Source organism: Anabas testudineus, chromosome 10 (genome assembly GCF_900324465.2).
Source record: "Anabas testudineus chromosome 10, fAnaTes1.2, whole genome shotgun sequence".
NCBI lineage: Eukaryota > Metazoa > Chordata > Actinopteri > Anabantiformes > Anabantidae > Anabas > Anabas testudineus.
In genome coordinates this window covers 21,881,594-21,894,718 of record NC_046619.1, presented here as the reverse complement: position 1 = coordinate 21,894,718, position 13,125 = coordinate 21,881,594, and the positions used below count along the sequence as shown (strand labels likewise).

The 13,125-nt window shown below is 41.4% G+C and overlaps 4 protein-coding genes across 4 annotated transcripts; 3 read left to right on the top strand and 1 right to left on the bottom strand.

The window, feature by feature from the left end:
• Window positions 1–357: 357 nt before the first annotated feature.
• LOC113160320 (hexokinase-2-like) lies at window positions 358–4,937 on the top strand. The gene is made up of 10 exons (XM_026357532.1): window positions 358–542; window positions 658–823; window positions 1,311–1,459; window positions 1,590–1,710; window positions 1,881–1,976; window positions 2,283–2,382; window positions 2,496–2,679; window positions 3,331–3,486; window positions 3,616–3,849; window positions 4,420–4,937. Exons 3-10 carry the CDS (start codon window positions 1,407–1,409, stop codon window positions 4,556–4,558), a joined length of 1,083 nt encoding a protein of 360 aa, XP_026213317.1. The 5' UTR covers window positions 358–542; window positions 658–823; window positions 1,311–1,406; the 3' UTR covers window positions 4,559–4,937.
• Window positions 4,938–5,531: 594 nt separating this feature from the next.
• On the bottom strand, window positions 5,532–5,983 carry LOC113160368 (histone H2A-like). The gene has a single exon (XM_026357588.1). The coding sequence runs from the start codon at window positions 5,964–5,966 to the stop codon at window positions 5,577–5,579; it is 390 nt and encodes a 129-aa protein (XP_026213373.1). The 5' UTR covers window positions 5,967–5,983; the 3' UTR covers window positions 5,532–5,576.
• A 3,574-nt stretch (window positions 5,984–9,557) lies between these two features.
• On the top strand, window positions 9,558–10,691 carry LOC113160386 (histone H4). The gene has a single exon (XM_026357609.2). The coding sequence runs from the start codon at window positions 9,759–9,761 to the stop codon at window positions 10,068–10,070; it is 312 nt and encodes a 103-aa protein (XP_026213394.1). The 5' UTR covers window positions 9,558–9,758; the 3' UTR covers window positions 10,071–10,691.
• Window positions 10,692–11,456: 765 nt separating this feature from the next.
• On the top strand, window positions 11,457–11,929 carry LOC113160377 (histone H2B 1/2-like). Its single transcript, XM_026357599.1, has one exon. The coding sequence runs from the start codon at window positions 11,491–11,493 to the stop codon at window positions 11,860–11,862; it is 372 nt and encodes a 123-aa protein (XP_026213384.1). The 5' UTR covers window positions 11,457–11,490; the 3' UTR covers window positions 11,863–11,929.
• Window positions 11,930–13,125: the final 1,196 nt, after the last annotated feature.

Sequence of the window (13,125 nt, the reverse complement as noted above, 5' to 3'; positions counted from 1 at the left end):
AAGGTGTGAGGTTTTTATAATAGTAGTATTTCATTTAATAAATATTTCGTTTTGGTAAAATGTACTGTTTAGTGGAAAGAACTCTGCAGCTTTGTGCTAAAAGAAGCTTTTACTTTCTGGAAAGGAAAGAATGTACTCTACATTTAATAACACATTTCTAGATGAATATATTAATGCCCTCCTATAGATCACACATTGAATACAGGTGATGGAACTATTTGGTTTTCTTTGTGTGCAGGAAATACAGTAATACAGGAATACTACTTAAAAAAATAATGTTCTGCAGCTCTCCAAGTACACACCACACTGTTATTAATCGTCCCGTATGAAAGACAAGTTACATAAGTAATATGTGCTCATAGATGGTACCAGTTGTTATAAACAGTTGTTATTATATATTCCAGCCAGTTGAGATGTGACTAAAAGTTTGCTTTTCTATAGCTGCACTAACTCTTTAAAATCCTTTTTCAGTCAAAAACAGCTCGCACAGTTCTAAGAAACCTAAAATGTATGAAAACACCTCTTCCGATAATCTCAGTGAGGTAAGTATCACCTGTTTTTCATTTATTAAATCTGCTGAACAATTTTAGTAATTAATTAATCTGCACTGTATTTTATCGAACTGCTTGTTAAACATTATAGATTTGTGTTCCTCAGCAGGTGGAGGAGATGCTGCAGAAATTCAATCTCTCTTTAAAGAAGCTGAATGTGGTTTCTAATCGTCTGAAGAAGGACCTGATTCGAGGTTTAAAGAAACAGACAGGTGACACGTCCCCTGTTAAGATGTTGCCCACATTCGTCAGGTCCCTACCAAATGGAAACGGTAACTATGCTTTTATTTGGGATATTTAATAATAATATTAGTACTATAGTACTATATCGAGGAACTTTAGGAGACCAGATTTCTGAACATGCAGATACTGAACCAGATAACTTGATCTGACTTAGTCAAGAAACAAACAAACAACTGCAGCTGAACTCAAAATAAATCAACCCCGCTTTAAAATTATGTTTATTTGTGTTGACTTTGGAGAAACCACTTGTAACATTTGTTGAGTTATTTTAATGTTAAATGTTCGTGTTTGACAGCTGGGTGATGTAAATGTAACCAGTACATCTAATTATCAACGGGGGCTAAATCATTTTGATGGCAGCTCTAATTTACTGTGAGATATAACCACCAACCAGTGGTTTCCTAATGACTTGCAAAAGTCAGATTAGAATTATAATTTTTTCTATAATATTGATTTAAATGTGTATTAATTCATTTCTGCCCCCCTGTAAATAAACAACTTTTTTCTTCTCGGCAGAAAAAGGCGACTACCTGACATTAGATGTTGGTGGAACAAACTTGCGTGTGCAACTTGTCCATGTGAACGAGAAACAGAAAAAGCTGGAGATGAAACATGAAGAAGCAGAGTCCATCAAAGAAGCCATCAGGAAGGGATCTGGAGAAGATGTATGACATTTTATCTTTATGGATATTTTTTAATTATTTGTGCTCAGCTGTACAAAATAGACTCCAAACAGTCTGAGAGACATTAATTTGGACGTTCTTCCCGCCTCTGTTTGTCTCTTTCTCTGAACAGTTCCTTCGATTACATCGCTGGCCGTCTTGGTAAATTCCTGGAGGATCAGAATCTGATGGGACAAACTCTTCCTCTGGGTTTCAGCTTCTCCTTCCCCTGTAAACAGGAAGCAATCGACAAGGTCACAAACACAGTTAATGTCTTTACTGAGCTTTATTATTTATTAGTTTACAATTTTAAATCAATATCACTGCAGAACATTTTAATTTAAAATGACTTCTGTAACTGAAGTCAGAAATCGTTCTGTGTTGTAAATATCTTTCGTTTTTGGTCCATTTTCTCTCTGCACAGTGTTTTCTGATTCGCTGGACTAAAGACTTCAGCTGCTCTGGAGTGGAAGGAAAAGATGTGGTGGAGTTACTGAAGGAGGCCATTCACAAAAGGGGGGTCAGTAAAAACACGAGTGGTGTCAGATAAAAGAAAATAATTAAAAATGTCAAGATATAATATTTTAACTTTTCGTAGTTACTAGTTACTTAGATCTGGACTGTGCATCAACTGAACATTAAATATTGCTAATGTCCAGTTCATCAATCCCAATGTTGAACTGGATTTGAAAACAGTAACTGACAAACATTCGACAGAGGTACTTTTGTATTAGTAATACTTTGAGTACATAACTACTGCTTTTTTATCTTGAGATTAGAAATACAAAGGACATACACATTACTGTTTGTCTCTTTCTCTCGGCAGGACTTCAACATAGGCCAAGTTGCAGTGGTGAATGACACTGTCAGCACGATGCTGAGCTGCAGCTACCAGGACCCGAACTGTGAGATCGGCTTGATCATAGGTAACAAAAGACGTTAATGAATAAAGACCTCGAGAAAAAAACAGACACAAATCTGAATCAGACCCTGATTCATTTTATTCTTTAGTCACATTTTTGTGTTTCTTGTTCTGCAGGTACAGGAACCAACGCCTGCTACATGGAGGAAGTGAAGAACGTGGAACATGTGGAGGGCGAGGAGGGGAGGATGTGCATCAACACAGAGTGGGGCGGCTTCGGAGACGACGGCTCACTAAAAGACATCCAGACCGAGTGTGACAAGATGGTGGACGAGAAATCAGACAGTCCTGGTGTCCACATGTAAGATGATCATTTGGAAAATGTCTCAGCCCAGATTTATTATTCAAACTGAAAATAATATTAAATTAATAAACACTTATATTATTTTACATATTTAACATCACCAAGTTGGAAATTTGTTGTTCATCAACATCATATTAATTTTCAGGCTGAAGTTGTGAACGTCTCTTTTAATGACAGGTTAGCAACAGGATCCAAACAAAATGGCAAAAGGTAGAAACTGAGATCAGCTGCAGGAAAATAGTCAAACATACAGTGTTCAGGAATCAAATTCAGAGTTTTTCAAGGAAACATGTTGAACAGGTTCAGATCAAGGCGGCAGTGATTCCTTAAGGGAAGATGATGGACTGACAGGGAAGTAGTAAAGTGGCTTATGTAGTGGTGAGGAGGAGACAATGAGACGCAGGTGAAACAGGTGAGGGTTAATGAGATGAGGTGAGACTGAGAATCGGAGACATGCAGGAGGAGGGATGTACCTGAAATGAAAAGGGGACAACAAGAAATAAACAGGAAATAAAGACAGCGTGCAGAAGAGCTTCTGTTTTCACACATTAACAGTTGATATGTCACTGATCATTTTTGGAACTAGTTTTATATGTAAATGTCCACATTTATTCTCATTTTTATCTATGTGCTTGTTTCCTCCTGCAGCTTTGAGAAGATGATCAGTGGCCTTTATTTGGGAGAAATCGTCCGACTGGTGCTGATTAAACTGACGGAGAAAAATCTGCTGTTTAAAGGACAGACATCAACAGAACTAGAGAAGAAGAACAGCTTTAAGACAGAGTTCATCTCTGCTATTGAGCAGTGAGTGCATTTTATTTCAAGACATTAGTGATCCTGTGACAGACAGACAGAGTTTTATGACCACATTAACATAGAAATGTTTCTGGTTCCCTCGTGTCGTCTGTCTTTACTTCGGTGTCTCTGGTTCAGGCTGAATAAAGGTCTAGAAAACACCAAGAAAATTCTGACTGATTTGAAACTGGAGTTTCAAATGGTCGACGTCCACGTGGTTCGTCTGGTTTGTAAAACCGTCTCCACCCGTTCTGCACATCTCTGCGCTGCCGCCACAGCCGCTGTAGCAGAGCGAATCCGGGAGAACCGTGGACTGGACCAGCTGAAGATCACGGTGGGGGTGGATGGGACGGTCTACAAAAAGCACCCCAAGTAAGAGAGAAGTTAAGATCTAACTTTATTGGTCCCACAAAATATACGTGTTCAGAGAGACATGTAAGAGAATTAAATCTATAATACAAGTATTTATGACGTGTTTACTAAGATATTTACAGAATTGTGTAGTGATATCTACCAGATATATTAATAAATCTATTTCAAATTGAAATCGAACATGAGGGAAAGTAAAACTGTGTGAGAATAAAAATGTATCAAGATGAATTTTAAAGCCTGTGATTTCAAAAAGTTTAATATTAAAGCTGCTTTAACCGGCAGACATGTTGACACAGACCCGCCCCTCCAGCTGCTGTCAATCAAACATTAACACGCCCCAGCTTCAGACACAAAAGGAGAATTTCAGATGTTTTTACCTTTTCCTTCATTTTAGTTTGAACTGTTACAGCTACATTCATGAAGCACACATTGACATTATAATTTATTAGATGTCTACATGTAATTTGTCTTTATCTAGTTTCTATTCCTACATTTATTTTTGTCCTCTTCTCTCTCCTCTTACCTTTGTTCTTTTCTTATCTCTCAATCCTTCTTTTATACATCCTGTAGTTTCAGCACAGAATTCCAGGAGAAGCTGAGCATCCTCGCCCCCAAGTGTGACTTCACCTTTCTGGACTCAGATGGCAGCAGTGGGACAGGTGCAGCCAAGGCGGTAGCTGTGGATCAGCGGCTCCAGTCCGGCCGTTAGAAACCAGTGATGGTTGACAATGAAGAACATATACGTTTTTTGTTTGTTGTATGTTTTCATTTGAACAGTTTTAAATTAGTCTTTATTATATCTTATGGAAGCTTTGTTCATGTTCACAGTAATTTTTCATTAGTGAAGTACAAGATGCGATTACTTCCAGCACTGATAATAAAGACATGAAATGTATTAATTGATTATATTCTATATTACTAGCTGTAATCTGCAATTTAAGGGTTTGAGGATCTGTATTTTTGATTAGATTTGTTTAATTTCCTCCTAGTGTGGTGATATTTTTGTTACTCAGCCAGCGTATGTGGGTCTGGTTGACTCTTTTTTGGCCATTTTATGTCCACAAACAATTTAATGTTATGTATGTTTTTATTATGTAAAAGAGATTAAACTTTACTTCATCTTGATTATAAGCAAACGGTATATATGGTTGATATTTGACCTTTACCTTTTCTAGCAGATGAAGGTTGGTTCCCACAAAACAGAGTAAAACCAACCTTCTATTAAAATATTAATAACAAATATAATAACGTCACGTTTTGGACACAATAAATGCACCATGTCAACATCTTAGGGAACTTAATGTTACCTTTGCTTTAAAAGTAATTGTCAAAATGAGTTTTACTTTCACTTGTCCTCCACCAGCTGTCACATGAAAGGCAGCTCGGGCTGTTGTCTTCAGTTAATAGTGTTTGAGCACCGCGGCCATTTTTACAACGACTACAGATAAACTGCTGTAAAATGAATAAAATGACTCATTCAATTTACCATCAGAGAGTTAAAGATGTGAGTCAGTTAAAAGAATCGAATTTCCCATCTCTAATAAATATCTAAAATAAATACTAGTTCCTATAAAATTAATTCTACTTGTTGATTTTACGTTTTAACTAAACTGTAACAGTAATTTAAAATCTATGAATTTAAGAATATGAAGGGAAGTTGTTCTCTAGTTGAGGTGTGTGTGGCTCTGAAAAGAGCCTTTGTGTTGGTGGTCGGAGCCGGTCCCGGTTTACTTGGCCTTGCCGGCGGGTTTCTCGGTCTTCTTGGGCAGCAGCACCGCCTGGATGTTGGGCAGCACGCCGCCCTGAGCGATGGTGACTCCGCCCAGCAGCTTGTTGAGCTCCTCGTCGTTGCGGACAGCCAGCTGCAGGTGACGGGGGATGATCCTGGTCTTCTTGTTGTCGCGGGCAGCGTTTCCAGCCAGCTCCAGGATCTCAGCGGTCAGATACTCCAGGACAGCCGCCAGGTACACGGGAGCTCCGGCGCCGACGCGCTCCGCGTAGTTGCCTTTACGCAGCAGCCTGTGGACACGACCCACGGGGAACTGGAGTCCGGCTCTGGACGAGCGGGTCTTGGCCTTCGCTCTGGCTTTTCCACCGGTCTTTCCGCGGCCTGACATGTTGACTTGGGTCTTTTTCTACAGACGTTGTTCTGAGAAAATGTGGCTCCAACAAACCAAAGCCTGCTTTATACGTCCCCGCAGAGCGCGGGACCCGGACGGTTCCTGCCAGACCAACCAGCAGCAGAGGGCGGCCCGGTTCCTGCCAGACCAACCAGCAGCAGAGGGCGGCCCGGTCCCCGTCAGACCAACCAGCAGCAGAGGGCGGCCCGGTCCCCGTCAGACCAACCAGCAGCAGAGGGCGGCCCGGTCCCCGTCAGACCAACCAGCAGCAGAGGGCGGCCCGGTCCCCGTCAGACCAACCAGCAGCAGAGGGCGGCCCGCTCCGGGTGTTGGGGACATTTTCAAAAGTCTCTTGTCCAATAAGCAGCGGAGATTCAGGCGGGACTCGCTCCTCCAGGCGGAGCTGAGCTGCAGCGTCACCGTGTCCCAGCTGCTCCCCCGGTTTAAGAGCAGCGGCTCCGCTCTCTGCTCCACATTTGTCTTGTTCAGAGCAAACAGTCGAAGAAATGGCCCGAACCAAGCAGACCGCCCGTAAATCCACCGGAGGCAAAGCTCCCAGGAAGCAGCTGGCCACCAAGGCTGCCCGTAAGAGCGCCCCGGCCACCGGCGGAGTCAAGAAGCCCCACCGTTACAGGCCCGGTACCGTGGCTCTCCGAGAGATCCGTCGCTACCAGAAATCCACCGAGCTGCTGATCCGCAAGCTGCCCTTCCAGCGCCTGGTCAGGGAGATCGCTCAGGACTTCAAGACCGACCTGCGCTTCCAGAGCTCGGCCGTCATGGCTCTGCAGGAGGCCAGCGAGGCTTACCTGGTGGGGCTCTTCGAGGACACCAACCTGTGCGCCATCCACGCCAAGAGGGTCACCATCATGCCCAAAGACATCCAGCTGGCCCGACGCATCCGCGGAGAGCGAGCTTAAGGACTCCGCTCCACACCAACCAGCACAAAGGCTCTTTTCAGAGCCACTCACCTGGAACTAAAGATCCACTTCTGTTCCTCATTTTTATCATCTACCTTTCTTACAGCTCCAAATGTCCACAATTGGATCAACTTCAAACATTTAACTCATCTCATACTTACACATCAGAGAAAGAGAAGAAATCTATTAAAACTGTTCGTTTTAGTATTTTATAACTCCACTAAATCCATCCTGTCAATAACAAATGCTGCCTGTTATTAGTACAAATGACAACTCAACCATAAATACAGAATATATGTATTAAAGTAAAGAGCTGTGAAATACAGTCTGGAAGAAGTGCAGGTTAACAGCGATCAATTAATCTTAATTGGTCCAATTTAGCAGAAACGGGGAGAAAACAACGAAAAGCCAAAATATCAAGAAGAGAAACATAAATATACATAATAAACTATGATAATATAATAACTGGATCAACAACAACACTTACAATGAACTTAATGAAGAACCATTCCTAGACCGTGAGGCTACTCTTCAGGGAATAGTAGGAAAAGTGCAAGATGCCATTGGCAATTACAACCCCATCATTTTAACAGATGCACAGAGCAATGCAGTTCAAGGCAATCACAGTATTACACCTGGTGGTGATGGTGATGATGGTGTAATACACCTCATGCCAGAAGCATAGTTTTTAGTTTTAGGACATTAGCTTCTTTTAATATAGCTTTATCTTACATTAACATTTACATTTTGTCATTTATCAGACGCTTTTATCCAAAGCGACTTTAACTGTTTATTTCCCCTGTTTGTGTGTAGCAGCTGGAAAGATGTTGACACCACTGTCTCTGGAGACCAGAGAGCTGGTGATGGTATCTCAAAGTCTTCCAGCTGTTACAGCAACAATCAGAGAGCTCACTGATCTCACAGTTATCCTGAGAATGATGCTTACTGCTCCCAAGCTACAGACCATCAAGGAAGGATTTAGCTGTGTGGTTTGTATGAGTATGGACAGAATTCAGCTACTAGTTACACTACAAATCAATACAATTTAATGACATTTTAAGCACTTAAAATGTGAAATGAATCCACATTGTTAATTGTAAAAACATTGTTAAACCACATTCGACTCTCTGCTCAGCAGTTTCTGTTTAGAGACGTCGTAATACGCAGACAGAGCTACATACTCGTGTACATTCAGCTGCAGTTATCCCTGATCTGAATTCTAACTATGAAAATAACACTTTCCATCTTGATTAGTGTAAGGGAGGGGTGAAATGTGTTGTTGTTGTGCAAAACCTACAAGAATCACCAAAGTTTAACCCTATATATGAATATGCTGCTTCTAAACAACTGCTGTGAGACAGACCTGGAACAGACACTGTGAACTCTGTTCCAGCCGTGGATAACACTTTTCAAATTTACATTTGCAGACATCAACGAGGAGCCAGTGCTCTCACAATGCTGCAGAAGCATCATTGGCTGCAAGTCGTGTGGAACCATGGTTAGAGACCTCCCCACAATGTGCCAGATGTAGGAAGGCCAACAATGGTCTGATAAAAATCACTGGTCTAACAGCTGCATGCTCTGTGCTGAAATAAGTTTTCACAGAGGAGTACGTCTGTACGTATATAATTATTTTGAGAGAGAATAGAGCTTCTTTGTATGGTGTAAAGTCACTGTTTACAGCCCTGAAAAACAACTGTCAAATGTCAGCATGTATGTCAGCTAAATCATTCTCTGTTCTGGGGTTAGGGTTAGGGTTAGCTCTTAGCTCCTGTTCTGTTGTGAAAGGATCAGCTCCAAAAGTTGAATATGGTGTAAGTGCACATCCCAAATGCTGTCTGAAAAGGTCTGCAGCTTCGAGGGCTCTGGAGAAATCTGTCCTTTATACCCAGGTTCTGCTAAGTGATTTGGTCTGCAGGTGTTAGTATCAAAATTAAAACATTCAGCACTATAATCGGATTCACGTTTTAATCTGGAATTCTGTGAGCGTTTCACGATTCTGCCACACTTTCAAGACCAATGTGGCACAGCTGGTGAGGTTGGACACACAGCATCTTACAAGGTTGACCCCCATATTCATCTCCTCCTGGTCCATCAGCTGGAGTAGGGCTGTTTTCAGTGGGCAGTTGACTTGGTTGTTGATCTCAGGCCAAAGCCTTCCAACTGTGTGGTTCTGAGTGATCAAAAAACATGTCTTAAATGTACTAAAAGCATGTACGTGGTAGTAGAAGAGTTTCAGTTCTTTTGTTCATAGTACTGAAATCTCTTGTGGATGAAGTCTGTCAATAAGGTGGCCTCTGCTGATTGAAGCCATGATGTGACAGCATCTCCTGCAGTCTCCTGCGTGTCAGGTAAAATTCCTTCCCATGGTCAACTCGCACCTGGTCCCAGGTGATCACTGCAGGCCACAAGAAGAAATCACACATCTGTCAAAAAACTATTTGTAGACTGAATTAGACAAACAGTAAATTAGGGATTAATATTATTGTCTGTTAGTATGTGGTAAAGTCTAATCTTTAACCTTTTACTTTGAAAGTACAGAATGCGCATGGAAACAAATGAAGACTTTTATTTTTTCACTTTAACCAAACTTCAGCAACATTGTATCAAGAATTTCTTCGTGAAACTTGTGTGTGATATTTGTCTGAGTCGAATTAAATGTGATTGTATCTTTGAAATAAACAGAACTTCAGAGAAACTCAGAGAAACATCAGTTTATGTCGAAACAAAGAAAAGAAGAGAAAGAAGCTTCAACCGCTGCTGGAGCTCCGCCTCCTGTCCTCTATCACGTCCGCAGAGCAGCAGTAAAAAGCCCCAGTCGGACTCCGAGCTCCAGATCCGACTTTGATCCGACGAAGAAGATCAGTGAACGATGAGTGGAAGAGGCAAAGGCGGGAAGGGACTCGGGAAAGGAGGCGCCAAGCGGCACCGGAAAGTTCTCCGGGACAACATCCAGGGAATCACCAAACCCGCCATCCGACGTCTGGCTCGTCGCGGCGGAGTCAAGCGCATCTCCGGTCTCATCTACGAGGAGACCCGCGGGGTGCTCAAGGTGTTCCTGGAGAACGTCATCCGTGATGCCGTCACCTACACCGAGCACGCTAAGAGGAAGACGGTGACCGCCATGGACGTGGTCTACGCCCTCAAGAGACAGGGCCGCACTCTGTACGGCTTCGGAGGTTAAACCTGCTCCTGGACTCCAACTACAACCAAAGGCTCTTTTCAGAGCCGCTCACAACATCGACAGAGCTGCTTCCTTTAACAGGTTCCTTTAGTTCTCTACAGAACACTCACTGTCAATAAACACGTTGTACAACAGTTGGTCTCAACCATCAAACACAAGAAGAAACTCAGGGAGACACGAGTGAACACGATCTGGACGAAGGATGAAAGGGGATCAATCATTAGAGAAGGGGAACTCGATTCTTTCAACTGACTCAGATCCGTGAGTGTCCAACTGTGTTGAACGACTCATTTTGTTCGTTTTACAGCGGGTTTCGGTGTCGCTCTCTAGTGGCGAAGTAAAAATGGCCGCGGTTCTCAGACACTACAAAGTGAAGACAACATGGTTTGTTCAGCTGACAAATCCACGAACAGTGAACTGCTGCTGCAGCCTGAGCTGTGACGGCTGGAAAAGGACGAGAAAAACTTATCGATGTTGTTATTAATAATGTTACATTTAATTATTTTATGGAAGAGAATAACACAATTAACATGTTTTTAATTTTCCAAAGTATTTATTTACAAACATAATTTACATTATATACACAAAATAACTACACGCATCTTCAAGCATCAAACACCAGTAATTAATTAAGATTCCATAAATCCAAATGAACGTCAGATATCAGACATCATTCATTACTTTGTTTCTCAGTCCACAGCCCGTAGCTACAGCTGTCACGTGACAAATGAACGAATCACTCACTGAGAGAACTCATTATTCCCCAGTCATATAAGAGATTAGTTCCCCACCTCGTTACAAAAGGAGAAAGGATTTACACAGTTTAATGGACAAAGGCGAAAAGAACCTCCTGTAGTTCTCTGGAGAACTTGATGTTGATGAGTTTGGACAGCATCAGTTCATATAAAGTGGTTCCTCTCTTAAGGGTTAGAGGAAATAATGCCAAATCGAATATGTACTGGTGGATGACGATTTTCTGCAACTATGTATATATATATATATATATATATATATATATATATATATATATATATATATATATATATATATATATATATATATAAACTCTTGTATAATGTCAAATATTTGCTTCTCTTTACAGATCAAATGAGTAAATATAAATGATATATTTTTCATAATATGTGTCCTGTAAGATACTATTGTGTGAAGTCCAAAGACATCAGAGAAGTTAAACATGAATCAACTCAATGAAATGAATCAATTAATTAAATTTGAGAAACTTTTTATTTATTTACTTCTCATTGAACTGTGGTGTCTGTCTGGCGCATGCTCAGTCGCATGCTATGCACAGCCAATCGTGTGAGAGCGACAGCACAGTCGTATTTGCATGAAGCGACTATAAATCCACCGTCACGGCGTCACTGACTTCATCCGTGGAAGAATCTGCCGAGGAACCAAAATGCCTGATCCAGTGAAAGCACCGAAGAAGGGCTCCAAGAAAGCCGTCTCTAAGAGCGTCACCAAGAGCGGCAAGAAGAAGAGGAGGACCAGGAAGGAGAGCTACGCCATCTACGTGTACAAGGTCCTGAAGCAGGTCCACCCCGACACCGGCATCTCGTCCAAGGCCATGGGCATCATGAACTCGTTCGTCAGCGACATCTTCGAGCGGATCGCCGGGGAGGCCTCCCGCCTGGCGCACTACAACAAGCGCTCCACCATCACCTCCAGGGAGATCCAGACCGCGGTCCGCCTCCTGCTGCCCGGTGAGCTGGCCAAGCACGCCGTGTCCGAGGGAACCAAGGCCGTCACCAAGTACACCAGCTCCAAGTAAACTGCTGCTGCAGCTCCATCAACACAAAGGCTCTTTTCAGAGCCAAACACCTCATCTAACAACAAACGTTCCTTCACTGTCACCAACGCTCGTTAGGAAACAACAACACTCACTCTTCATCCTCTCCTTCTCTTTCTGTCTCATCTTCTTTAATCACTCATCCTAAATCCATCAATCATTACTGATGCTCACTGGAAACCACACATTTCATCCACATCTTCCACTCAAAGGCTCCAGCTTCATCGGCTTCAACACATTTTAACCACACACTCATTATGTTGCTTCTTACAACAGGTCAATTCTTCTATTGTCTCTGTGGCTGTTTGAGGTTTTCATTAACCGTCCTGGTTAAATATTAAAGTTTCAAAAACACGAATCTACATTTACTGTACAAAGACCCATCTAATTACAAATATAACATCAGTGTTATTAATTATCTTACCAGTAACAGCAACAATAATGAAATTATCTTTACTATTACAGTTTGATTTATGACCATCATACATCTGGTTTTATAATAATAATAAAATACCTTGTTGATCCCCTTGTATTGTGATTATGAGTTGGAACATCTCCACATGTTCTCCCTCAGTATTCTGCACATGATGGAGCTGTTTAATCATAATAATAATTATACTGTTGTTTTGCACATCTACAGATGTTGTTGTACATTTATTATAAAGTTCAAATGTAAATATTTGTATTGTTCTTGAAAGACTTGTTAAAAAGGAGATGGCCGCCCACCCTGAGCCTGGATCTGAGTGTTTCCTCTCCACTGATGCTGCTCAGAGGGGTTGTTTTTCTGTATAATTCTGTGTACAGTTATATTTTATAAGTTCTTAAACACTGTAAAGTCCCTTGAGATGACTTCTGTTGTGATTTGGTGCTATACAAATAAAACTGAAATGAATTGAAAAGAACTATCGCTGTAACGTGGCTGGATAACGTGTAATAAATACATATTTACAACTAAAGAGTTAAAAGTAATAGCTGTTTAAAAAGTGATTGGATTGTTTCACACTCCTCTCAATCCTGGACAATCGCTCAGAGTTCAGCCAGAGACTGATCAACATTAAGTTCTCCAGAGAACCACAGGAGATCCTTTCTACCTGTGACCATCAAACTGTACAATTCCTGGTCCATAATTATAATATTATATAATTATCTCATATATTCTGTATATATACTGAGTTTTCTGTATTGAGGATTTGCTGTATTTGTGTTAATGTGGATCTTTTCTATCAAAATCATTTCCTTCTTGGA

Coding starts and splice junctions, on each gene's coding strand:
- LOC113160320 (XM_026357532.1), top strand. CDS start 1,407: ATGAAGAAGCAGAGTCCATCAAAGAAGCCATCAGGAAGGGATCTGGAG. Junction 1,711..1,880: donor AACAGGAAGCAATCGACAAG/GTCACAAACACA, acceptor CTCTCTGCACAG/TGTTTTCTGATTCGCTGGAC. Junction 2,383..2,495: donor TGAGATCGGCTTGATCATAG/GTAACAAAAGAC, acceptor CTTGTTCTGCAG/GTACAGGAACCAACGCCTGC.
- LOC113160368 (XM_026357588.1), bottom strand. CDS start 5,966: ATGTCAGGCCGCGGAAAGACCGGTGGAAAAGCCAGAGCGAAGGCCAAG.
- LOC113160386 (XM_026357609.2), top strand. CDS start 9,759: ATGAGTGGAAGAGGCAAAGGCGGGAAGGGACTCGGGAAAGGAGGCGCC.
- LOC113160377 (XM_026357599.1), top strand. CDS start 11,491: ATGCCTGATCCAGTGAAAGCACCGAAGAAGGGCTCCAAGAAAGCCGTC.